This window comes from Leucoraja erinacea, chromosome 10 (genome assembly GCF_028641065.1).
Source record: "Leucoraja erinacea ecotype New England chromosome 10, Leri_hhj_1, whole genome shotgun sequence".
In the NCBI taxonomy this organism is placed as follows: Eukaryota; Metazoa; Chordata; class Chondrichthyes; order Rajiformes; family Rajidae; genus Leucoraja; species Leucoraja erinaceus.
Window position 1 is genome coordinate 34,616,222 of NC_073386.1, and position 27,591 is coordinate 34,643,812.

Here is a 27,591-nt window from a genome sequence, read left to right on the forward strand (position 1 = left end):
TACTGCGTGTGAGAAAATTCCTTGATAATGCTGAATGCTTCTACTTTCAATGTTATTCCCACTGCAAATCTTTATGAGCCTTGTTGTGTTGAATCATAGTACTGAAGGGAATTGCTCTGCATTCACATTGGATCTTTATTGGGACATGGATTTCTGCCAACAATCGAAGAGTGGCCCTGAAATTCCAAAGAATTTGTCTTTGTCCTGTTGTAATTTCTGGGGAGAGGGAAATTATTATTTTTTTGTTGCATTTTATGAGGTGTCTGAGAATTCTGGAAAGGTAAATAAAAAAGTCAAGTAATTAATAGAGAAGTAGAAATATCTGTGTGATTTTCCAAATCCTTTTAAAGAAAAATATATAGAGGTTTCTTTCTTAGACCATTCACCAACATTGATGGAGATGGATCAGGCTAATCCCTGCTGAAGTAAACAGCTTCCAGATAGCCAAAGATAAAAATATAGGAAGAAAGAGAACTTAGATTTAGCCAAAATCTAGAGCTGGGTTCTCAAGCTCACGGGATACATTCTAACTTTACCCACATATGTGAAGTTTTAATGAAACGATTGAATCCTCCAGGATTTTTAATATAATTTCAAAAAGTGATAGTCAGAGCTAATGTGATTAATAATATGCATTGCAAGTAAATAGTGTCATAGAATCATACTACGTGGAAAAGACCTTTCGGTCCAACGTGGCCATACTTGTCAAGATGCCCAACATGCCTGCATTTGGCTCATATCTCTCTAAACCTTTTCTATCGATGTACCTGTCCAGATTTAGTGTTTTGCTATTAAATTATCCCTGCAAAGATGCACTCCAGCGAATGGACAATGCATATCACGTTATTTCAAGCTCAGTTTGGCTTGGCTTCCGTGATTAACCAATCTTGGTCACTTCTGCCTGTGTGGGGTTGGAGAAATTAAATGTGGAAACATTGATCCCAGGCTGTGGAGCAAAGGGAAATAAACAAGAAAGTTGAAAAGGTAAGAAAACAAATAAATTGTGGAAACAGGCCCTTCGGTACAACTTCAGTTCAGTTTAGTTTATTGTCACGCATACTGAGGTACAGTGAAATGCTTTTGTTGCGTACTATCCAGACAGTAGAAAGATAATATATGATTACAATCAAGTAATTTACAGTATATAGATACAGGATAAACAAATAACATTTAGTGCAAGATAAAGCCAACGAAGTCCCACATCGAACAACATGTCCCCCATACACTAGTCCCACCTGCCTGCATCCAGCCCATATTCCTCCAAACCTATCCTATCTAAATAAAAAAAGTGCTTGAAGGTCCACCATTATACAGTGTTTGTTCCAAAAACATTGAATACTTATTATTTTACGAACACGAAATCCAGTAAAAATTTAAGCCTGCCTGTTCCAAGGAGTTCAATTTCATTTGAGACCTTGTGTCATTCCCAGAGTTGTTCAGAGTTCAGGGGACATGACTAAGAAAATGCTAACAACTGTACTTAACTTTACCAATAAAGAAGAATAAGAAAGTTCTGGTAACTTGATCTCCCATAATATAAATTCTCATTTACACCAGAGGGATGTACAAGAGAAAAGGATATTAAAAAAAGACAAAAATAAAAAATGGAACTGGGTTGCTGAGATTGATCACTGCATTTGGATTTTTGCAGATGAAATATTCTTGGCATCAAATTAAAATGTCTACTGCTATGGACAAGATCATTCCAAATTGATTATTTTAAATATTAAAGCTATAGCACAAGGTGAACTAGGAATTTGAAGTCTAACATTGGTACCCTTCAGCAGACTAGAGAAAGTATCACATTTTTTGTGAGACAATTTGTCATAGTATCGTAGATAGCAAAGTTCATTACAAATGTTACAGCAGAATCTTGATCAGTTTGGCAGATGGACTGCAGAATAGTTAATGGAATTTAATGCAGATAAATGTGAGAAATGTTGTATTTTGGGAAGTCAAACCAGGACAGGACCTGCACAGTAAATGGCAGGTCCCTGGGAAGGTGTTGTAGAGCACATCACTTAATTAATAAAACTATGGACTTAAATAACCAACCCATCAAGATTGCACTTTGTAGAACAATCCAGTTATTCATGACACCTCACGCACCCACTCCTTCTCCAATATCCTGTTATTTTCAGATGAAGTAACTCCATTCATCTGACTGGCAAGTGAGGGAGGTAAATTTCAAAGAATTTACAGAAAACCTGAAATAAAGCAGAAAATATTGAAAACATTCAAGAGTTCCAGCAGCATTGGCTGAAGAGAGAAAATAAGTGAATCTATCGGGTAGTTAACCTATCGGCAGAACTGAAATAACATTTCAAGAGAACAAAGTGACTGTCTATACAGACCAAGAGACAACATTACAGAAATGCTGATGGCGTCAGCTGAAAGGGAGCGTGAAAGCTTGTTAAATTAAGCTGAGATGAAATCAAAGGAGCTGACTGAAAAGGATGAGCAAAAGAAAACAATTCTAATTTAAAATACTAGTTAAGAATATATAACATAAAACAGAACAGCACAAGAACAGGCCCTTCGGTCCACAATGTCTGTGCTGAATATGATGCCTAGACCATCTTTTATCTGCCAACACATAATTTATATCCCACCATCCCCTGCATATACATATGCCTATATAAAATTCCCTAAAAATGCCACGATCTGCCTTGACCACCACCCCCTAGAAGTGCATTCCAAGCACTCTTCACCCCCTCTGCAAAAAGATTGCCCCACACTTCCCCTTTAAACTTTGTCCCATTAAGCTGAAAGTTATAGCCTCTAGTATTTAGCTTTTCCATCCTAGGAAAATGGTTCTGACTGTCTACCCTTTGAATTCCACTCATAATTTTAATATAATTTTATCAGATTTCCCCCAAACCACCAGAGTTCCAGAGAAAAGAATCCAAGTCAGTCCAACCTCATCTGTAGCTAATACCCCATAATCCAGGCATCATTCTGGTAAATCTCTGGCATTTTTCCCCAAAGTCTCCATATCCTAATGGGACAGGCATTGAATATGGAAGTCATGATGCAGCTCTATAGGACGTTGGTTCGTCTGCATTTGGATTATTGTGTGGAGACTTATGGGCCTGTCCCACTTAGGCGACTTTTTAGGCGACTGCAGGTGACTATACATTCTGGGAACTAGTTATGGCCTCATTATGGCCAGGCCCATAAGTCTCCACACAATAATCCAAATGCAGACGAACCAACGTCCTATAGAGCTGCATCATGACTTCCTGACTTCCATATTCAACGCCTGTCCTATGAAAGCAAGCATAGCAAATGGCTTTTTTCCCCCACTCTATCTTCCTGTGTTGCCACTTTCAGGGAGTTATGGACTTGGGCCCTAAGATCCCTTTTACATCAATGTTGTTAAGGGTCATGTCATTAATTGTATATGTTCCCCTTACATTTGACCTCCCATGGTCGCTTGGATTAAATTCCGTATCTGATCTATATCCTGCTGTATACTTTTATAGCCTTCCTCACAATCTTGGTGTGTTACTACTTACTAACCAACCCAAAAGTATTTACATCCAAGTCATTTATATATATATATCACAAACAGCAGATGTCCCAGTAGAGATCCCTGCGTAACTCGACTGGTCACAGACATCCCACCTGAATATTGCCCTTCCACCACAACACTCTGTCTTCTATCGCCACATTTAAGAAACATTTAGACAGTCATATGGATAGGATAAGGTTTTTGAGGGATATGGGCCAGGGGCAGGCAGGTGAGACTGGCGTAGATGAGACATGTTGCTCAGTGCGGGTAAGTTGGGTCAAGGGGCCTGTTTCCACACTATATGATTCTATGAATCTATCAGTAAGCCAGAACTAAATATGCTACGTGTTAGATGTTTTCTGATGTGCAATGTGAACCAGCAGTTTTACAGCTGGTTCAGCCGTCAGCATGGCTTCTCTTACACTCTACAGGGCATTGCTGATCAATGTGAGCCAACTCAGGACATTATGTTCTCCATCTGTAGCAATATTAGCCAAATTCTCCTTTTCCTACCCTATCTATGCCTCATAATGTTTCTATTTTGGATAAATGCATATATGAAATTATGAGGCATAGATAGGGTAGACGGTCAGAATCGTATTCCCATGATGTTTTCATCAAATACTAAAGAGCATAGCTTTAACATGAGGGGGGCAAAGTTTAAAGGAGATGTGCAGGTGCTTTTTACACAGATGGTGGCGGGTGCCTGGAACGTACTGCTGGGGGCGGTGGTTAAAGCCGATATATGTTAGTGGCATTTAAAAGAATTCTGGGCAGGCACATGGATATGCAGAGAATGGTGGGATATGGTTTATGTGCAGGTATGTAAGTGATGGTCTTGGCATCATGTTTGGCTGAAGAGCCTGTTCTTGTGCTGTATTGTGCTGTACTGTTCTTTTTTTTAATATATTTTTTAATTGGCATTCCACAGCAAACACATTTCCATAAAACAGGTTTCAGGTATAATACTATATGTATACATCATCCACTTATGTTTGTCTTGAATTGCCTCTTTTTGAAATTTGTACCAAACAAATATAGAAACAAGAACACAGTAAAAACTATGAACACTTAGGGGGTGATCCTTTCTTTACCATATAATCAACAATTTGTAAAAATAAAGTCTGGCCTATGAGGCGTTGCATAGTTAACCCAATTTTCCCAGGGTGACACAAATAAATCCAATTTAAAGTTAACATATGCTGTTATTTTCTCAATTTTATAAATGTCCATTTTTTGTCCATCCATTCATTCAGAGTTGGGCTCTCCTGTGATAACCATTTCTTTGAGAGAGCTTTTTTACCAGCTACCATCAATATATTCAGTAAGTATTTGTCTTTTTTCCGCCAGCCTTCAGGTATGTCCAAAAAACATGATCTTACTCTCCAGGGGCACATGACATCTAAAATGTATTGTAAGGCATCATGCAACTCTCTCCAAAAATCTTTAATAACAGGGCAATCCCACAGAACATGGTAATGATCTGCCTTTAAATTTCCACATTTTCTCCAACAAACTGGAGAGTTCCCACCGTAATGGGATTTCTGAGAAGGCGTGATAAAATACCGCATCAGGCTTTTCCAACTAAACTCCCTCCAGTTTTGTGAACTGGTGCACTTCCATTGATACCTCCATATTGCTGTCCATTCTTCTTCGGATATGATTATCCCTCCTTCCTTCTCCCATTTCATTTTAATATATAAGGTTGAGTGTGATTTAACATTCAGAATCATGTAAGATTCATACATGCATAAAATAATTTTACCACCAGTATTTGAGTTATACGCTTTCCTAAATAATCCCATCAAACCTATACTCGACTGTTTTATTTTTAACATTTTTATTAACATAGTTCCGCATCTGTAAGTATCGATAGAAGTCTTGTTTTCCTAACAGGAAGTTTTCTTTAAGCATTTCAAAACTTAACAGTGTTCCTTCTTTCATTATGTTACAAAGAGCAGTTATGCCTTTAACTGTCCACTCTTTAAACCTACTATCTAATTTATTAGGAGTAACGTCTGTGTCATATGTGCACCATTTAAGAATTTTAATGTCTTCCTCTAAATTATAACTGTTTTCCATATTTTAAGAGTTAATTTTACCCAAGGATTTTCAATAGCATTTATATAGTCTTGTAGGATGCTGTCAGCTATGATCGCTTGTACAGGAATGGCGAGTGTTCTCTCTTCAATATTTTTCCATTGAGCATCATATGATGGGTTGCACCAACATATCATAGGTCCTAACTGTGCTGTCTGAGAATAGTCTTTGAGAGAGGGTAGACCCCATCCCCCCTTTTCTTTTGTTAACTGTAAGGTTTTGAGACTGGTCCTAGGTCTTTTACCTTGCCATATATATCTTAACAATATTTTGTCTCATTCATTAAATTGTTTTTGATTAATCTCTATTGGTAGGGTCCGAAATAAATATAACAGTCTTGGCAATATGCTCATTTTAATAGATTCAATTCTCGAGCTGAGGCTCAAGAAATGAATTAGGTTCCATCTAGCTATATCCTCCTTAATTTTTTGGTGTATAGGTGAATAGTTGCATTCTGATAATTCTGTAAAATCCCTTGGTATAATGATGCCCAAATATTTGAGATGTTCTGCTTGCCATGCCAAAGGGTACCTACTTCTGACTTCTCCTGATGGGCTGCAGTTGTATGTAAGCAGTTGCGTTTTACCTATGTTAATCTTGTATCCTGATAGTTAACCGTATTGTTCGAGTGATTGCATCAATTTAAGTAGAGAGTTTGTTGGTAATAAATCAAAAAGATCATCCGCAGAACAGGACAATTTATGTTCAGTCCCTTGAATGGTAATACCTTTCTTTTCTTCATTTTGTCTTATATATTGAGCTAGTGGTTCCAAATACAATGCAAAAAGTAATGGCGACCACGCACATCCCTGTGTTGAACCCCTTTCTAATGAAAAACTATTTGATAAGTATCCGTTAACTATAATTCTAGCTGTGGGCTGTGCCTGTATGGTTTTAATAACAGTGTCATACAGGCCAAATCTATTAGAACTCGATAATGTTCCAGTTCACAGAGTCGAATGCAGTTTCTGCATCCACACTTATCACTATTGCTTCAAATTTTCTTTAATGTAGTCCACAATATGTAGTTTCCGTCATGTATTGTCCTGTGTTTGACGTTGCCGAATAAACCCTGTCTGGTCATTGTGTATTAATTTAGGCAAGAACTGTTCTAACCGTTTGGCCATGATAGAAATGAATAATTTATAATCTACATTAAGAACTGATATCGGTTTAAATGACCCACACTCAGTTTTATCTTTACCTTCTTTTGGTATAGCAGAGATAATTGCCTCCCTCCAGCTCGGTGGTGTTTGTGCCTTTTTTTGAAACCCAATTTAATGTGCGGAGTATAATAGGTGTTAATTCCTCTTTAAATTCCTTATACCATTCTGCGTATAACCATCAGATCCTGGTGACTTGCTCAACTTGAGCCTGTTAATTGCAATTTTTAATTCACCCTCTGTTATGTCTCCAGTCATTATCTTGTTTTGTTCTTCATTTAAGATAGGCAAATCTAAGGAATTCAGAAATATGTCTACTTGAGTTTGGCTACCTCCTGGAACTTCAGAATACAGAGTTCTGTAGAATATTTCAAAGGCTTCCTGAATTTCACTTAATTTACTTTTCAATATTTTTGTTCTTGGGGATCTGATTCTGTGAACTGTATTTTCAGCCATCTTTTTTTTCAGCTTCCACACCAATACTTTCGTAGATTTAGAACCACTTTCATAGTGCCTCTGTTTCAGGAACATTAACTTTTTCTTGATTTCTTCTGCAACCCGATTGTTGATTTCATTCCTAGTATTTCTAATTTCCTCCAATGTATCCTGCGCCGGCGTCAATTTGTGTTTCCTTTCTAGTTCCTTCAGCTTATTTTCCTCAAATGTTTTATTCCTTCTTTTTTTTCCTTATATGAAGATATTACTATATGTTTTCCTCTTAGAACAAACTTCAAAGTATCCCACAAAATAGGGGGAGAGTCCTCTCCTTTATCATTGAGTTCTAACTAGAGACTTATCTCCTTTTTAATTTGTTCCTTAAAGTTAAGATCATTGAGCAGACTCGAGTTCAGTTTCCATGAGGCATTTTTTGGACGTAGGTCTAAATCAACAGATAGGTAAATAGGTACACAAAAATGCTGGAGAAACTCAGCGGGTGCAGCAGCATCTATGGAGCGAAGGAAATAGGCAACGTTTCGGGCCGAAACCCTTCTTCAGCCTGATGGGGGGTGGGGGAGGAGGGAGAAAGGTAGGTAAATAGGTGCATGATCACTTAAATCTATTGTTCCAATTCCACAGGTGTATATTTTATCTTTACCAAATGTTATAAAATAGTCTATTCTTGTGTATGAAGAGTATGGGGCCGAGTAATGGGTGTAATCCCTTCTATTAGGGAAAAGGTCCTGCCATATATCAATTAAACCGACTGCCTTAAAAATAATTTTGACTTTCTTATGTGAAGACTTTGTATCATGAGCTTTTCTGCTGGACGAGTCTAGCTCAAGTTGTAAATGTATATTTAGGTCTTCCCCACAAATAAGAAGGCCTTCTGTTTCCATTATCATGATATTAATAATTCTCTGGAAGAAATTAAAATCACTTCCAGGAGGTGCATATACATTCAGCAACGTAACTTGATTCCCATCTATTTCCCCCCTTACTAAAATAAATCTACCCTCAACACTCATTTCAAATACTTTCTCAAAATTTAACTTGCTTGAGAGGAGAGTGGCGACACCTCTCCTACATCTCAATATATATGAGGAGAAAAAGAGATTAGTGAAACCCATTATTTTAAGTTTTTCGTGTTCTTTGTCATTTAGATGGGTTTCCTGTAAGTATACTATATGGGCTTGTTCTTTCCACATTTTAGTTAAAATTTTGCTGCATTTATTGGGCTTAGCAGACCATTCACATTAAAATAAATGAATTTTACCTTTCCATTAGCCATTTGTATTTAACTTCTGTGTATCAGTAACATGGTGAAATTAGGCATAACAAATCTACTCCCTGAACAGACAAAAACAAAAGAACATATGAAAAAACAAAGGCATGATTCCAAGGTAGAGCTCTCCTGTGGATGACCCTGGGCTAGGCTTGAGGAAAAGCCTAGTTGTGGGGGCGAGCCTCTCTCATCTGTGAGCTGAGGGCCCCCACTGCAGCATCCAAAAAGAAAAAAAACTCCATCCATAATGCAGAACATACTTCCCTGTGCATTCCTCCCCTGTATTTATCTTCATTTAAATAGGGGAAAACAGTTGGACGTAACAAATGAAATAAAGCACCGTCGACCTTTAAGTTCTATTCAGCTCACCTATATTTTAAAAGTTATCCATAACTTAAAGCTCTTCTGGAAGACGAGGCTGTCTTCTGAAGGCCCGTAGTCTCTCCACAATGTCCTTCTCTCGCTCCTCGACCGTCCCCTGCGGTCTTGATCTTCCCACCATCTCCCACACAGTGCGGGACAGTTGCTCAGCCAGGCTCTCTTTCAGTGTGGTCACTCTGACAGGCAGTCCTCCCTCTGTTCCTCATGTCAGTGTACTGTTTTATGTAAATGCCTACCTGCGCCATCAGGCACCTCGTGCTCCACATGTGGTGGTGACTAGCATTCTAAAAGCACTGTGGACACAAGGCATCTTAATCTTAAGGGACTGTCTGTGAAGTAAAGTAGTTCAGTGACCATGTTTATTGAAAGATCCTGTCACGTGAGAGCAGGTCTCGTGCTCGGCCAGCCGCTTGCACTTTGAACAATGTCATGCCTTATTTGTTTTAATAATTACACACTTTCATTACTTTTATTACATTCTATTTGTGAGGGGTGTGTGGGAGAGGTATCTTGAATCTTGTATGTGTGTGGGCAGGTAGGGGTTGGGGGAGGGGGGGGGGCATGTGTGGGCAGAGGGATTGTGGGGGAGGGGTGTGTGGGAGGGGTGTATGTGTGGGCGGGGGGGGGGGTTGTGGGGGGAGGAGTGTGTGGGCAGGGAGGGGGTGGGGGAGGGTGTGTGGGGGGCACAGGTGTGGGGAGGAGGGGGGAGTGGTGTGGAGGAGTGGTGGGAGGGATGTGGGGGGGGGGGGCGTTTTGGGGGGGAAATGGTGTGTGGGTGGGGGAGGGGGCATGGAGGCAGGAGAGAGAGCTCAGAGAAAAGACAGGGAAGAGCCATGGGGGAGAGTGCGGTATCACGGGGGAGGGGGCCATCTCCGACTGCACACCAGGCTGGTTTGGGTTGGGTTGGGCTGGGCTGGGTCGGGTTTGGTTGGGTCGGGCCGTTTGCAGTCCCTCCCTCTAAATTTGCTCTAAATTGGAGGACAGGACACAGACATTTGGCAGATTTGGTAGGGCCTGCATGCAATTGCTTCCAACAAGGCAAAACCAAGTGGCAGCTCAAGGACAGCGAGGCATCATTCTCAGACAAGCTCAATGAGCTCTATGCTCGCTACAAAAGGGAGAACACTGATATGCCTTCTCAGACAGCCATGCTGGGTGCAGATGAGGTTTACCAGAATACAGCAGGGTTTAAAGGATTTCAGATTTAGGGTTGGATAGATTTGGATTATTTTCTCTGGAACGTTGAAGGTCGAGAGTAGACTTGATAATTATGAGAGGCATAGATAGGATAGACAGTCAGAACCTTTATCCCAGTGTGTAACCGTCCAACACTAGAGGGTATAGCTATGTTGAGAGGGGCAATGTTTTTGTACACATTGGGTGGTGGCGACCTGAAACTAATTGCTAGGTGCGGTGGTGGAGGCAGATATGACAGTGATGTTTAAGAGGTTTTTAAATAGGTACATGGAAGTTCAAGGAATGGAAGGATATGGATCATGTGCAAGCTGATGAGATCAGTTCAGCTAGGCATCATGTTTGGAACCAAAGGGCCAAAGGGCCCGTTCCTGTGCTGTACATGTGCAGGCAGAAGGGATTAGGTTAATTTTGCATCATTTTTGATGAGATATTTTTGATTAAAGGGCCTGTTTATGCCTTGTACTGTTCAATATTAATAGGAAAATGATCTATAGCATCTACGCATGCCTAATTATGCCTCTGGGAAACAACAGGAAATTTTAAAGCTAACTGCAACTGAAAACACAGATCAGCGTTAAGAAAAATAAAGATTGTGTTGTATGTGGATTTAAAGCAGTCATGCAAATTATTCAACCCGGAGACCAAGGAACAGTATGACCATGAATTTATCTGTGGCTCCCAGTTCACCAGATATATACAGAAACAAAATAGCTTGTCAGCCATCAAAGATGTTGTTTGTTGCAAAATTAGCAAATCCAAAGTAATTACACAACCTTTGAACTTCAGACTTCACAACATTACAGGTAAGAGGGTCTGTCCCACTTTTGTCGCCAGCTTAACGTAGGTTGTCGCCGGTGCCTACTTCGTTTTTTTTTGTTGTTAAAGTAATGATTCTATTTTAAATTTTATGTCGAAAGGGGGTCCAGTCGCCGGGTTTACGGGGACCTGCTATGACTGACAGTGGCCGGCAGTCGCCTAAAAATAGCCCAAGTGGGACAGGCCCTTTAGATGGCACAAAGTGAATGTCATGAGATTACTGATTATCTTGAAATACAAACTGAAAGGATTTTGAATTCCCCTGAGAATGTTTCAGGAGTTAGTAAAGCAGATTCAGTTGCCAATCATAAATATTAAACAGAAAGCCATTAGAACTGTAAAAAAAAGTTTTAGATACAGCTCCAGCTCCCCAGACATTATTTTTATTTCTGATTCTGAAGCAAATTGTTCAAGGCTGTATCAAACAATGACCCGCGAAAGGCACATCAAAAATAATCACCCAGTTAGTCTCAGATTGTAATTTTTTTTAAAGTAGATCTGCTAGGGCCATCGCGCAAAGAGTCGTCACGCTCCAATATCATTGCCAAGCTACACTGTTGAGGCCTTTGGATTTTTTGTTTACTCTATGCTTTCAGTGTAGCTGTAAGGTTATATTCTACACTATTTATTTATATCTTTTGCACTACCCTATGCACTCAGGTATGTTATGATTTGCCTGGGTAACACGCAAAACAACGATTTATTGTATCTCAGTATATGTGACAGTAATAAAACAATCCAAAACCAATTTTCTCGTTAAGAATACCTCAGAGTAAAAGTGACACAGAGCACTCAAAAATGTTTGGACTTGTAGATCATTATCAGTGTTTTGTTCAGGCAAGCTATTGCAAATTCCCAATTTTCCTCTTGGGTGGATGCAATGAATCAAGCTGTTGGTTAAACAAGTGCAAAAACTTTTGAATCTATTATCAAGGACATGCTTTGGGAAATGAGATGTACAGAACTTCTATGCTTGTAATTGAAGGCGGGATGGTCACATACAGGAGTGTTGTTAATGTACTGTAGCCCTATGACTGAGGTTGAAATGACCTTGGTGCTGGAGTCGATGCAATGGAGGTTGAACAGTTTCCTACTGGTCCTGCAGATTAACATTGCTCCAGCAGGAAGTTTGTTGGCGATGAGGCAGGAATGATCCAGGTCTGAACAAGGGTCTCAACCTGAAAAGTTACCTATTCCTTTTCTCCAGAGATGCTGTCTGACCCGTTAAGTTACTCTAGCTCTTTGTGTCTATCTTCAAGAGAAATTATGATATACTGTACTTTATACTATATGACTATTTTTTACCAGTACATTTGTGTTGAGCCTATGGGTCAAATTAATGTTTGACACAAATCAGATGTAGGTAGAAAGAGATTTTTCAGAGCAGCCAACATCAGGAAAATGTTCTGTATTCTCTCTGAATTGTTAAATGCTTTTTTTGAGGTTGAAGAATGTCATGTCTGGTGGTTAATGCTGCTCTCTGTGTTTCTATTAGGTAACCAGACTGCTGAGACAGGAGATGAAACTAACTTCAGATGAGAGTTGAAAATAATTAAACATGAAGAAGAGTCCCGACCCAAAATGTCACCCATCCTTTTTCTCCAGAGATATTGTCTGACCCACTGAGTTACTCCAGCACTTTGTGTCTATCTTCAGTGGACAAGAAATTTGAGTAGTGTCACCAGGCTACTAATTTGCTTTTGGAAAGTATAAAAAATCTATTGTTACAAATCTGAAATAGAAACAACTAATACGACAGAAAGAAGAGCAGACAGCAATTGTGGATAGAGAAACAATATTTCAAATCAATTACCTCTTATCAGAAATTTACTTCTTCAAGATGGTCATTCCTGGATGTGAAGTGGTAGTGGATCTTCTCACAGCAATGCCAACAGTGCCATCAAAGCTCCCAACAAGAGTGGAGTTGTTGAGGTCTTGAGAACTGACTTCTGCCTTGCAGAGGCCAAATATCACCTCCCTCTAAACAACACCCCAACTAATACTGACCATCAGGCATTGTCTTCCACACAGCCATAGGCCTTTTCCTTAAGATCCCTCTACAGCCATTCTTAGTTATGAAGTCGTATAGTGTGGAAACAGGCCCTTCAGCCCAATTTGCCCACACCATCCAACATGCTCATCTACACTAGTCCTACCTGCCTGCTTTTGGCCCATATCATTCTAACCTATCCAGTAACAGTCTAAATGTTTTTTTAAACATTCTGATAGTACCTGCCTCAGCTACCTCCTCTGGCAGCTCGTTTCATATACCTACGCCCTTTGTGTACAATTGTGGCCCCTCAGATACCTTTTAAATCTTTCTCCACTCACTTTAAACCCGTGTCCTCTGGTTCTTGATTCCTCTACTCTGGGCAAAAGTCTCTGTGCATTTACCCCATCTATTCCCATCTCTTATACACCTCCAAAAGATCACCCCTCATCCTCCTGCGCTTCGAGGAATAAAGTCCTAGCCTGCTCAACCTCTCCCCATAGCTCAGGCCCTTGAGTCCTGGCAACATCCTTGTCAATCTTCTCTGCACACTTTCAAGCTTAACAACATCTTAGTCATCCAAACCTGCACAGCCACTTATACATAGTGGATGGCTTGATTGTAATCATTTATTGTCTTTCTGCTGACTGGATGGCACGCAACATAAAAACTTTTCACTGTACCATGGTACACTTGACGATAAACTAAACTGAACTCTTACATATCAGACAGAGTCATACAGCTCAGAAGCAGGCCCTTGGATCCAACTTGCTCATGCTGGCTGAGGTCTCCCATCTAAGCTATTCCCATTTACTTGCATTTGGCCCATGTCGCTCTGAACATTTCCTATCCATGTACCTGCCCAAACGTCTTTTAAATTATGTTATTGTGCCTGCCTCAATGTCTCCTCTGGCAGGTTGTTCCCACCACCCTCTGTGTGAAAAGGTTGTCCCTCACGTTCCTATTTTGAATCTTCCTCACCTTACAAATTGTTCTCTAGTTCTTGATTCCCCAACCCTGGGAAAGAGATGGACGCAAGGTTTCTGAGTTTTTCTCATTTCACGATGCTAGCGGATTTGCCGAATATTTCTAACATTCTCATTTACTTGTCATTTCCAGTAAATTATGTTTTTTAGAACATAGAAAAGTACAGCACGGGAACATTCGGCCAAAGATGTCTGCACATCAATACTTTTAAGGTTCTTGCCCTCAACGGTATACCTTTCTCTTACATTCAGCCTCCCAAAGTACAATACCTCATACTTGCTCGGATTAAACTCCATCTGCCTTTTCTCCACTTATTTCTGTAGGTGATCTATATCCTGCTAAATACAGCTTTTCTCACTGTGCACAACTCCAGCAATCTTGGTGTAAACTATATCACCTCAATATTCACATTGGGTAGATCGCTCTGGATCAAGGCACGGAAGGCTACAAACAAAGTGCTGGTAAATGAACATAATATAGATAGGTGCCTGATGGCTGGCATGGAGCTGATGGCACAAAGATCATATTTAATGCTGTATGACTATGATCAACTTCTATTGAAGTTCTGGGAGCGGAAGGTACCCGTAAATTTAACTTTGTAAACCTTATATGATGGTTGTTTATTAGCTTCCACGCACTTTTGACAGCACAAGGGCCTTGTATAATGGTAGAGATCCAAGACCGTTTGAAACCAGGCACTGCTGCATAAATATAACATGATACCGCACTCTGACGCGGGTATACAATCATGTTAATTTCCTTTTCCTCAACGATCACGTACCTCAATTTCCTCCCGCTTTCAACCCCGTCTTCTTTCCTCGATAGAAGAGAAGAGACACAAAATGCTGGAGTAACAAAGCGGGGCAGGCAACATCTGTGGAGAAAAGGTGAAGGAACGGGTTTCGGGTTGAGGTCGTTCTTCAGACCCGCCCGACACATCACCCATTCCTTCTCTCTATACTAGAGACGCAGCCTGTCCCGTTGAGTTACCGCAGCATTTTGTATCTATCTGCGGTGGAAACTTTGTATCCACCTCTCTTTGTTACCGGGTACGTGTGACGTGTCACTCGGGGACCATGACGCCGGGTGGGCGGAGCGTGACGTGACGTGACGTGACGCCATCACGCTGGGCGGACGGAGAGTGGCGCAGCGTCGGGGCCGAGGGTGAAGACATGTTGGCTGCTCGTCAACGTCATGATGTTGTGGTTAATTCGAGGCAGGGGAGAAAAGAGGAGGCCGGAGATGCTGCCCGCGTCGACCAGCGAGCCGGGCTCGAGGAGATGTCAGCGGAGCCGATAACCGTCTTCCTGAAGCTCTGCGCAGCTGCTTTTTATGGAGTCAGCTCGTTTTTTATCGTCGTCGTGAACAAAAGTGTGCTGACCAGCCACAGGTGAAAAGAGTGCAGTGGCGTGGCGTGGCGTGAACAACAGACTTGTTCCACCGGTCTTTGAACAAGAGCAGCTCGCTCATTCGTTTTCCAGTGCAGACAGCGCGGAATGCTTGAAACAAGAATTGCATCTGATTTAATCGTCATGTTCTCTGCACTAATTCCAATTAAAGACATACTGCTGCCGGATCCGCATGCAAAATTATGCTGACCAGGGTGTATTTTAAACGCTTTAGGGTATCTTTTCTTCTAACCATTTTTTATTTATACACTGACATTTTGCTAAATGCTACCTTTTTTAATTGTTTCAATCAAACATATAAATCCCGTTAATATTTGCATTTTTATTTACTTGGGAACGATCTTAGGTTTCACGCCTTTTACTGTGTACGGATGCTGAAGTTAAATTCTATTTTTTGCATGTTTTTGAATTGCAGTAAAACGTGCAGCTTTGTTTTACATGTGTATTTTTTTTATGTGAAAGCTTTGTATTCGAAAAACAGTTGAGGGTATTTTTCTCCTCTTTTGAGATGATTATTCGTGGCTGAACTAAAATAATCAGGTTAGCTTTTTCTACGTTTTGCTTCTGTTCTGCGGTTTGTTAACTTCGGCAAAAAGGAAATAGCAATTTTTGGTAGCCGTTTTCCCCCACCCCCAACTTTGTTGTCTTGACTTGTAAACCTTTCAAACGTATTGGAGGTTGAGGTTTAACCATCTTTATTTTTTAATTCCACCTATAGATTCCCTTCAATAATATTTGTGGGGCTTGGGCAGGTACGTTATTTTCGCAATTTAATTTGTTTGTATTTCTTTGGTAAAGTTTCATTTTGGATAAACGTAAACGGAGCATGTGACCTACTTTCTGAAAACTTTCTTTCATTTGCAGATGTTGGCAACAGTGACCCTGCTGTGGGTGGGTAAGGCATGCAGGGTGGTAAAGTATCCTGACCTCGACTACAGTATGCCTCGAAAGGCAAGTCTAAAATATGTTTTGATGTATTTGCTTTATGCATAGTGGAATATTTGTAGTAATGCACTCCCAGTGTTTTTTTTTTTTAATTAGTGGTCCTCTATTTGAGCTATGTGCTCTCTGCTGGGAGCCTGAATTAATACACAGTTCATTCTAGAATGAACCACTGAGGCAATGCACACGGACTAGTGTGAAGCAGTGCTGTCATGCAGCACTGAGGTCTGGTCCTAGGAGGCCATCCTGGTTGGTACACTGTGTACAGATCATTGCTAGGACCTGGCAGCTCCTACTCCATGTAGTAACAGATTGCCTCTGAATATGTTGGAAGGTGATTTTGCCTCTTATTGTATGTGATGAAAGGTGATTTCTCCCCTTTTTACTTGGGTACACGTCTCATCCTAGTCTGGTAATTTCTGTGATGACAAGCCCCCAACCTATTCTCTAAGACAGACACTGCATATCACACATCAAGTGTAGTGATGCACTTCATACCGAGCTGTGCAATGATATGATCACTATATCTGTTTCATTGTTACACCCAAAACGTAACCAGTTTTGAGGCAGAGTAGCAGGGAGAATAGTGGTTTGCAGTGCTGTTGGTAGAGAATGCAATAGTGGCCTATCTTGGGCTGATTGCTAGTGTTCTTGTTCATGAGGAGCAAACACATTGAGCACTGAGGTTTGAGTTTATTATTGAATCACCAAATCTATTATGTCTTTAAGTTGTGTGGGGTGGGGGGGGGGGGGGTGTAAGTGAGGGTACAAACGACTTGAGACCTACATGCAGTGCCGGATTTACGTATAAGCTAAACAAGCTATAGCTTAGGGCCCCCACTTTCTAGGGCGGCCCCCGAAAAAATTTATGGGCCTCGAGGTCTAGGGGATCCGGCCAAGGAAGAACACCTACCGTTCAACTCTGGGCGGCCCCCCTCTCTCTCTCTCTCTCCATCTCACCCCGCTATTCGTGTCCGGGCCGCCGGGTTCCGCTCGCTCCTCATCCGTCGGCACGGCAGGCCGCCTTGCACATACGCACAACCACGGCCAGCACATCATCGGACGCCCTGCGCACTGCAACGGCAACTGGTCGGTGCTGGGCGCTTTCCCCCTCGCTTTGAATTGTGGGAGATTTGGCAGCCATGGCTTTCCGGTCGTTGGGGTCCTCACAAGTGGAACAGCTTAGGGCCTCTCTTCATCTAAATCCGGCACTGCCTACATGCTAGAAATGGTGGAGGGAAATCATTTAAACTTTCTCTTGGACAACCCAAATATCTTGGAAAATCATTTTTATGGGCATGAAAAAAAGAATTTATAACCTTAAAATGGTTCTTATTCCAGATATGAATTGCACCGATATCAATTGGAGTTAAATTGCTGGCTACCTGTTTAGATAAATATATAATTTTAATACGTTTTTCTTAACTTGCTGAAAAGAACAATCCGAAGAAGAGTCTCGACCCGAAACGTCGCCCATTTCTTCTCTCCAGAGATGCTGCCTGTCCCACTGTTACTCCAGAATTTTGTGTCATCCCTAGTAATTTTCCATGTTTACCCGATTTGATTACAAAAAGCTGGATAGCAAGGTATAGGCCCGGCATGAAGGAGACCTGTGAAATGTCAGGTCATTCTACTTTGTGGTCTGGTCATGTCCGAGCCAGAACCCAATTTCACATTTGGGAATTTGCCTCCATCAAAGTCTTTATATGCTTCTGAATGCTCGTGATAATCAAAAGCTATAAAAAATATATTGGAAAAATATTTAATTTAAAAATTCAAATCTACTAAAAAACTAGCATACACGCACAGTAATTACTTATTTTTCTTCCTCGCAGCCAAAGTTTCCTTTCAAATAAGAGGATTCATGATTCTGTAGTCCTTGAGCTAGATCTACAGTCAGACATTCGTAAGTTAGCACAACTCTGCTGTACAGCTGAATTTCCCCCCTGCTCCCCCTTCCCCCAGAGCCCAGGGGCAGAGGCTGCCAAAAAATCACTGGAAGGGTTAGGTTAGCAAGTTCTGCACTTCTACAAATTTAAAATTTGCTGGCAGTCCACAGTAAAGTGTTGACATATCCCATTTGCATCCAGGCCAAAATAACTTTGCATTTCCTTTATCCATCACATCATTTGAAAATTGTAATTCGTGAAAGTGTGCAGAGTTATTGTAACTGGAAAATACAATACTTACAAATCATATTCTAAGTTACCAAAGAGAAAAAAACAGTGCTGCTATTAAAGTTCTATTTTCACGTGAAAAAGTTGGAATGTAATATTTTAGCAGGCAAAATATTTACCAATAGCGTCTCAAATTTTCTAAACTGACAAATTTTTGTTAGAATATGTGTAAGCCCTTTAAGTCATACAGCATCTTTTTCTATTGTATATGAGAAAGTTAGCTAACAGAACTAATATGAACAAGAGATCCCCAGTCTGAAGAAGGGTCTCGACCCGAAACGTCACCCATTCCATCTCCAGAGATTCTGCCTGTCCCGTTGAGTTATTCCAGCATTTCGTGTCTATCTTTGTGAACAAGAGATCAATGGTTGGCGTGGACCTGATGGGCTGAAGGGTCTTTTTCTAAACTAAACCTTTGCATGCATTTGTAATTTGCCTGTGTAAGTGCAATTTTGGTATATTTTGCATCTTATTAAATGAGTAATGTAAAATTACTTTGTCATAGGTTTTTCCACTACCTCTCTTGTACTTGGGTAACCAAATGACAGGACTTCTTGGCACTAAGAAACTGAAGTATGTTTATATCTAATTTTTTGAAAGAAGCTTGGGTTTGAACAATATGACCTTTTCTAAATGTAACTTCCTTTTCTCAGCCTCCCAATGTTTACAGTCCTAAGGAGGTTTTCTATTCTATTTACAATGATAGCGGAAGGCATATTGCTCAAGTAAGTAATATCAAAAAATTATTGATTATTTTTATAAAACAAATATTTTGTACAATTTCTCAGAGCCTATAATATAAATGCATAATTGGCAAATAGTTAGCCATGCATTATTATACAGGTCCACCTCCGATTTTCCAACACCCTTGGTTCCAGAGCCTTTCTAGGTTTTCTTTTTTGCCGAACCAATAGAGGTAATTGCAATGGTACCCAGGCTAGGCTATTGGGGAGCCAAGATACAAGTCGGCCTTGGAAGTCGGCTATGGGAATGGATGTGCCGGCTCTGGCCGGACCAGAGTCCTGATGATGTTGAGATCGGGGCTGTCTCGCCCAGCCTAGACCCCACATCGGGGGGGGTTCAAGTGCGCTCTTATAATTTTGTCCGTATTAAAGGAGGTGCCAGATCGGCAGTTGCTAGAAAATCGGTGGTAGACCTGCAACACTAGAAAGTCGTTTCTCAAAAGTCTAGTCAATTCTGTGTTATAGCTTGTCATGATGTTTTGATTTTTTAAAGTTAGAGTTTAATAAAACTTTATTCTAAATAATCTTGCTTTTGTTACTGTGTAAATTGCTCGATTCTAAGCCCCCCCCCCCAGTCTAGTTTCAGAAAAAAACACTGAACCAAGCACTTGAAACAACTGATCTTTATTTTACCGAAAGCGCGTTACAGTTCAACTACTGTACCTATCCCACCGCGGGTTCGATCCTCGTTTCTGCCTGTTTAAACCCTCTAGGCCTCGCTCAGACAGAGACACTTCAGAAATTAACGCAGTCCAAAGCGCTCTCCCAGAAGATCGACATTGAGCCTCCTGGTAGTGGACTTTTATGTCCCGGGCCCTCGAGGGGCCGAACCACACTTATTAACGCACTTAATAACGTACTTACAGGTATCGATTAACCCTAAATATAACAGGCATTCCCATAACCCAATGATACAACAGCTCAATACATTGTATTCAAAACTGATTTTGAGAGGAAGCCAACTTAGAAACATTTATCCTGATTTACAGAAAACCCAGACAAGACTCAACACCTCATCCAATCAACACTTGGCAAAGTCAAACTCTGCAACGTTATTTATAAGGTGTATGGCTGGTTTGCAGCCATCCAATCCATTCTATGCATTTTGCACCTAATTGACAGGGTTTGCAGATATTCCCGTTCTTTGCTTGCAAATTGTATCTAAGCTCCAGACACTCTGGCACCTCTTCGCAGCTTGTCCCATCTCTGCAGAGAGCAATTCCAATTTTACCAAATCTCCCAGCAACCCTGAAACTTTACCCCATTTTGAAGTCTTAGCTGCTCCAATTTAGCCAGGATTAACAACTGTATTGTTGGAGAATTCTGCTTGTTGAAAATGTTGCTTTCATTTTATTGCTGACTATTTCAGTAGATTAAAGTCTTTCACAGTTGTTGCCCAAACCGAGTATTTCCAACATTTCCAAATACAATTGAACTTCATGGTTGTTGTGCTAGTTTTGTTGCACCTGTTGGAAAGATGGCTTTTCTTGTTTGAAAGTACTGCATAAATGCCCTGTAATTATTTTTTTTCTTTCAAATACAAACCTAACTTTTTCATTTCTGGTTACAGTAAGAGTTTCACTCGATCTATTCAGATGACAGTATTTGCAATGTTGCTTGGTGCAATAATTGCTGCCAGGTAAGATTATATTTAATAACATCGCAGTGTGTGCTTCACCCTCCAGTCCCTGTTATTTTCAAAAACCACTGAGTTTTAATCTTGGTCTCCTTAATTCCATTTAACTGCTGTTAACTTTTTCTGTTTTTCCGCACCACTTTATGGAGAATTCGATTCTATGATCAAGGGGTTATAAAAGAGCAGGTAGATCCTGGTCTCAATTTCTTGCATTACATTTCGGGAATTAGCCACGGGTATCATATTAACTTGGATAAAAACAGCCAGTCAACTTCAATGTGTGACAACAGCAGCTTTTGAGTTCTAGCCAAGTGATGTGTGTCCTGTCCATAAGAAAATAGATCCACAGATTTCATGTGCTTTAAGGCTTCTGCAAAACTGTGCCTCTGTGGTATGAACAGACAAACCGAGGTTAATTGGACACAAAATTGGCAATATGTCAATTTAAAATCAACCATAAATGATCATGCATATTTCAGTCCATGCCCAAGTAACCTCCTAAATTTGAGTGGTTTTGTTGAAGATTCCAGAATCTGCCATGTCTTGTGCTTTCTCTCTGATTTCTCCTGGCTGCATGGGTAGCAAGATGGTGAATACTTGATTGCAACTAAATGCTACGGTTGAACCGTTTATGGGGGAAGCATATTGAGCAGGAAACAATGAAATGGGTGTTTTATTTATTTTTTAAAAGAGAGAGAACCTGGACATTTATGTGGAAAGAATTGAATGTTAAAAGCTACCTAAATGATCTTTTAAAAAAAATGGTTCTTCGAATTTCAATTTCATAGTGTGAGATGAGTGAGTTTTGAATTCTATGAAAAACATGCTAATGTGCTTGAACTTGCAAGCAGGGCTGTGGAGTTGATACCCAAAACACCCGACTCCGGCTCCTTGATTTTTTGTGACTCCGACTGACCCCTAGGTATAATAATTTAAAATCTGCTATGATTATATTACACAAGATGGCATTTCACAAGAACTGCATGAATCATCAGGCTACCTTTTAAACCCATGTCCTTAAAGTTTTAAGTCTAATGGTTGTAGCTATGCTAATATGGCTTTTTTTTAAATTGTTTATTCTTGAAATAAACCCATAATTCATTATTCTAAAGAAAGAAAAAAATTACAAATTAAATAAAAATTATAAAAACATTGCTCCAGCCACAGGTATGAGCTAAATGGCAAAATTATGACAAAAATCTCAAGTGCAATAGAAATTAAAACTAAATGCATAGGTAGTTAAGTTTGCTCCAAAAGTCCATACCTAAAATGTATTAATAACTTGTCCTTAGGAACAGAATTGTTTCTGCCAGATCCTCCTTCATTGAAGCCCTTAAATCTGATTGAATTATTTTCATTGACAAGAAGAGCCTCTCCACGCTGACCTGAGTGGGTAGTATGGCTGTTACTATCATAGCTGCAAATGTTACCATTTCTGGATAAGCAGGGATGATTTCTTGTTCTGTAAGTTTACATGAGCAATCAAATTTCTCTACTTTTAAACCACCAAGAAAATCTTGCCTGAATTCCATTAGTTGCCTTCGCACGTTTAAATGGGAATGCTTTACTCTCTACTGTTCAATTTTATCTAAATAGTTTGTAAAATCATCATTTGAAGAGGATGAGAAGGATTTGGTACTCCCATCTTCATTTTGTGCAGTACACACAAGGGCCAATTAACCTATTTACTTGGATGTCTTTCGGATGTGGAACGAAAACCAGAACACTCAGAGGAAACCCATGCGGTCACAGGAAGAGCATGTAAACTCCATATAGACTGCACCAGAGGTCAGGATCGAACCTGGGTGTCTGGTGCAGGGATGCAGCAGCTGAGGTGTTGTGATGAAGCAGCTGTGCCAGAGTGCTGCCCATATTGGGTCAGTTAGATCTGCATTCAGATCTCTAGTTTAGAAGGATGAGAAGAATCTCATTCCTGTTTACAAATCCCACCATATCTCGCCTTTCCCTATCTATGTAATTTTCTGCCCTGCCACAAAACGTCTATATTTTTATATCCTAGCTTAATTACACTGTCAAATTTATTTGCCATGTAATCTTTCATGTGTCCTCTCCCACTCTAACTTTTACCTCTCCTGTTTCTTTGACCAAGGATTACTCATGCGCTTTAAATTTTATATTATTGGCTAGGATGATTTTATGTTTGAAAATGCAATGTTAGAACCCCCAATATTAAAGTTAAAGGTTTTATTTTTATTTTTTTTAATTGCTATGAATTTTAATGAATTCTTCAGTTTTGTGGTGTCCTCTTTCTGGATTATTTACAATTCTGGGTTATAGAAACATACAAAATAGGTGCAGGAGTAGGCCATTCGGCCCTTCGAGCCTGCACCGCCATTCAATATGATCATGGCTGAACATCCCACCCGGTATCCTGTACCTGCCTTCTATCCATACCCCCGATCCCTTTAGCCACAAGGGCCACATCTAATTCCCTCTTAAATATAGCCCCTGTCCCACTTAGGAAACCTGAATGGAAACCTCTGGAGACTTTGTGCCCCACCCAAGGTTTCCGTGCGGTTCCTGGAGGTCGCAGGTGGTTGGCGGAGGTTTCAGGTAGTGGAAACAAGTAGGGAGACTGACAAAAACCTCTGGGAATCGCATGGAAACCTTGGGTGGGGCACAAAGTCTCCAGAGGTTTCCGTTCAGGTTTCCTAAGTGGGACAGGGGCATAACTGTCATTTCTCAGGTGCCAGACCATGGAAACTATGCTACACGGCAAAAACAAGGTTAACCTGTTCAGTGCCACCCATGAGTATACTCGGATCATGGCCATTAGTGGGGAAAAAAGCTTGGCAGTGAACAGGTCTTGCATCCAACAGATCGTACTAACGCTTTGCAATTCTGCTGTATCCAGCTGTGTATGTTGATGGTTAGTTGGAGAGCTAACCAAGAGAGAAGGCTCAAAACTCGGTTTCATTTTTCACAGATACTGTTTCACTTGCTGAGTATTTTGAGCATTCTCTATTTTTTATCTCAAATGTAAAATAAAATTACTTGGTCTTGGAGATTTATCTGAATTCATTCATACAGATTAGTTATTAGAAATCTATTGATTTCTCTTTACAGTGTTACTCTGAAATTTTATTTTCGGCTACATCTCTGCTAAAGTATAATTTTATTTTATGTAACGAGCCAAGGACATTTGCTTGTTTAATTTGATTGAAAGCAGATAAAATAAGCACAAAATAAAGTTCAATTAATAGGCAGTACAACAACTTTTGGAATCATAGAAATATACAGGTAAGTAAGTAGGGGCTTATTCTAAGAAATTTGAAAGTACTCTTAATTGTCCTCAAGCCACATGATGTTCCCAAGTTGAAATAATTTCCTTTGATACTCTACGAGGCAGCTGTGTGGAATAACTTGCATGGTTTTGTGCAGAATCACAATTACAATTTGACAACTCAAGTATTTAGCGGTTAAACTCAAAGTGATACCTGCTTTTGCGATGTCTGTTGGCTAGATCATAGAATCTTATTATGTTCTACATTAATTACTGTGATGGATGACACCGACTCATTTTGAAAGAGTTCACTTGCTTATTTTAGTTCAGTGCTACTTTTCATATGTAGTTTATGACTGACTTGGCAAATGAAATTCCTCGTATGTTGCAAAACATACTTGGCTAATAAAGGATGATTGTGATTGTTTATATTTAAAAATGAGAGCTGTCAAAGGTAATTGTGTGTGTGTGTGTGCGCACACACGAGCTTGGTAGGGGGAGGGAAAATATTTGCAATTTCTTTGTGATAAAAGAGGAACTCGGTGCATAAATGTGGAAGAAAACACATGTACCTCTGGACTACACTTTGTCCCACCTTGCCTCTTGCAAAGACGTTATCCTCTACTCTCAATGTCTCAGTTTCCATTTCATCTGCTCCCAGCATGAGGCTTTCCATTGTAGAACATCTGAAATGTCGTCATTGTTTAGTAAACATGGTTTCTCCCCTACTGTCATAGTCCCAGATGGAATAAGGATACAGTTCCCCTGGTCCTTTCAGCTCCTTCCACATCCAACACATTATCCTCTGACATTTACGTCGCCTTCAACGTGATCCCAGCACCGTCACATCTTCCCTTTCCAACCTTCCGCAGAGACTATTCCCTCCGCCACTCCTTGATTTACTTATCTCTTCCCACCCATACCATCTCCTCCTCGGGTACCTTCCCCAGTAATTGCAGGAGATGTAACGCCTGTCCCTATACCCCCTCACTCGCCCCCATCCATGGACCCCAGCAGTCCTTCCAGCTGTGACAGAGGTTCACTGCACCTCCTCTATCTTCACCTAATGCATCCTGTACATCGACAAGACCAAGCATATGCAACCTTTTCGCCAAAACTAAAATGTATAAACATATCCTTTAATAAAATCTGACAATGTGCACTTTAACCACATTGATTTTTTTTTTTTTTTTCTATTACAAATCTCAAATTGTGGAGTATAGAAGAAAATAAATAAATAAATAATGGGTCCTTGTCCCAAACATTATGGAGGGCACAGTATCTTGGTTTTAATGTGCATGATGAAAAGTGAAAATTGCTCTGCATTTTCTTTCAGTTCTGACATGGCATTTGATTCTTTGGGATATGGATACATTCTTACAAATGATGTACTAACAGCTGCCAATGGAGCTTATGTAAAACAGAAATTGGAGTCAAAAGTAAGTAATATTGCAGAAGTAAGTAAATTTTTCCATCTCGTGTGCCACTCGTGTCAACCTAGATGGTGCATCGGTAGACCATTGTATTCCCTGCAAATGAATCTGCTTCCCCCCCCCCCCCCCCCTCTTTTCAGCAGAACATTTTTCGCATTTTAAACTGGTTAAAATATTTGAAGAACATGTAGCATAGTCCTCCTACCCATTCCACTTCCCAGGCATGGTAAGCCACAGTGTGATTTTCCCAGATCCCAGATTATTGTGCAGATGTAATATTTCTATAATTCTTCCCCTTCACTGTGCTACCACCTGCCTCGTGGCATTAATTGATAATATGGATCCACCCTAGGCTCTTCAGAGTTGTTGGTGCTGCTAATATTGTGGCTATTATATACTTAGTGGGAAAAGTTTATAAAAATAGAACCTCTAATTCACTTCTCCCAAAATGTGATTAGGCAAGTCGGACGTGGGATTTAGGGTAAACTAGTAAACAAAACTAAAGGAATCTTAGTGCATTGATCCAAAGGTGATAGGTTTGGTGTGGTGCATGCTGCCAAATTAGGGAGCTTGCCTATTTCCGAGTGGATTATTTGGCATAACTGCATGGTTATTTTTGGTGTCTAATGTACTATAAGCAACAACTGCTTTCTCAGGTTTCAAGTTAAAAGGAAGGTGAAAGTAAAATATTATGGAAGTCAAAAGGTTAAAAAATCAACCAATATCTTGAAAATGCAAGTCAGACAGCATCTGTGGAATGAAGCTGAGTTAGTGTTGTAACTCAATGTAACGTGACCAGAATGAAAGGTTGCATGGTAAATCTGCTACAGGAATGCAAATTTCAGCAGGTCAGATTTTCAGATGCAGCTATGAAAATACTGGTGGAAGGAACGAAAATAAGAGAGGAGCTTCTGTTTTTCTCCTTCCCACCCTTCTGAGCAGCTGGGAAATTGATGCAAAGCACTGAACAAGTGGCACCAAATGCTCATGGCATGGTCATTGTTGTTGAGATCTGGCTGCAGCATTGCAATAAACCTAATGACTTTCATGTTAGGCTATTAATCACTACAACCTCAAATAACTACAATGTTGTTGTTATTACACTATTATTGGGGGGTTTTGTATACATTAACAATTTGGATGACAATGTAGTTAACATTTTAGTACATTTGCAGATGGTACAATCATTGGTGGTACAGTGGACAGTGAAGAAAAATAAACATTTTCAACAGGGTGTAGATCATTTGGAAGGTGGGCCAAGGAATGGGAAATGGAATTTAACTTTGTCACCGGCAAATGGGACTAGCTCAGAATGCTAACATGGATGGCATGAACAACATGGGCCTAAGGTCTTGTTTCCAAGCTGCACAGCTCTATGGATTCTGAGTGTAACAAACTTGTGCGATGTGCATTTCTCTTCGGAGTTGTGTGCTTACTTTTTGGTTCTGTAAACCTTGATGTGTCCGCATTCATTTGAGCATGCAGTTTTACTTGCCGTTGTTCACCCCTCGCCCTCAAAAGTGGTATTTGCAGCTGTTCAGAGACAACAGTGATGATTACAACACAGTCCTTCAAGAAAAAAATATTTTGAATTTGCCAATTGGCATTCTTCTCAAGTTTATCAGAGTTTAGTCCAGAGATACAGTGTGGAAACGGGCCCACCGAGTCTGCACCTATCCCCATACATTAGCATAATACTACACACTAGGGACAATTTACAAATTTTACTGGTTAATTAACCTACAAACCTGTATGTCTTTGGAATGTGGATCATAACCCGAGTAATCACAGGGAGACCATACAAACTCCATACAGAGAGCACCCATAGTTAGGATCAAACCCAGGTCATTGGGGCTGTAAGGCAGCAACTCTACCACTGCTCCACTGTGCCACCAGAGTTTGATAGAATTTTATAAATAGTATTGGAAATGTTCCCTCAAGCTTTCCCACCTTGATTGATGAACATGTGGAGGAAGTAGTAATAATGAAAAATAAAGAGCTGGAGGAACTCAGCAGGTCGGGTCGGGAATGTGGAAGAAATAGCCAGGCGACGTTTTGATCAGCTGCCAACGTCTGACTGATTCAGTGAAGAAGACCCGGCAGGGGGCGGCACAGTGGCGCAGCAGTATAATTGCC

The 27,591-nt window shown here is 40.3% G+C and overlaps 1 protein-coding gene across 4 annotated transcripts in view; it reads left to right on the forward strand.

Moving 5' to 3' along the window:
• The first annotated feature begins 14,992 nt into the window (after positions 1–14,992).
• slc35d1a (solute carrier family 35 member D1a) overlaps positions 14,993–27,591 on the forward strand; it is a 29,191-nt gene continuing 16,592 nt past the window's right edge. For 2 of the 4 annotated variants that reach the window (XM_055641926.1, XM_055641927.1), the window contains exons 1-7: positions 14,993–15,261; positions 15,999–16,032; positions 16,145–16,231; positions 18,905–18,972; positions 19,053–19,124; positions 20,713–20,781; positions 25,359–25,461. In XM_055641926.1, coding sequence (XP_055497901.1) covers positions 15,044–15,261; positions 15,999–16,032; positions 16,145–16,231; positions 18,905–18,972; positions 19,053–19,124; positions 20,713–20,781; positions 25,359–25,461 — 651 coding nt within the window. In that variant the 5' untranslated portion in view covers positions 14,993–15,043. Of the gene's footprint in view, positions 15,262–15,361; positions 15,821–15,998; positions 16,033–16,144; positions 16,232–18,904; positions 18,973–19,052; positions 19,125–20,712; positions 20,782–25,358; positions 25,462–27,591 lie in introns of those variants that run through there. The other 2 variants (XM_055641929.1, XM_055641930.1) reach the window with 2 other exon arrangements.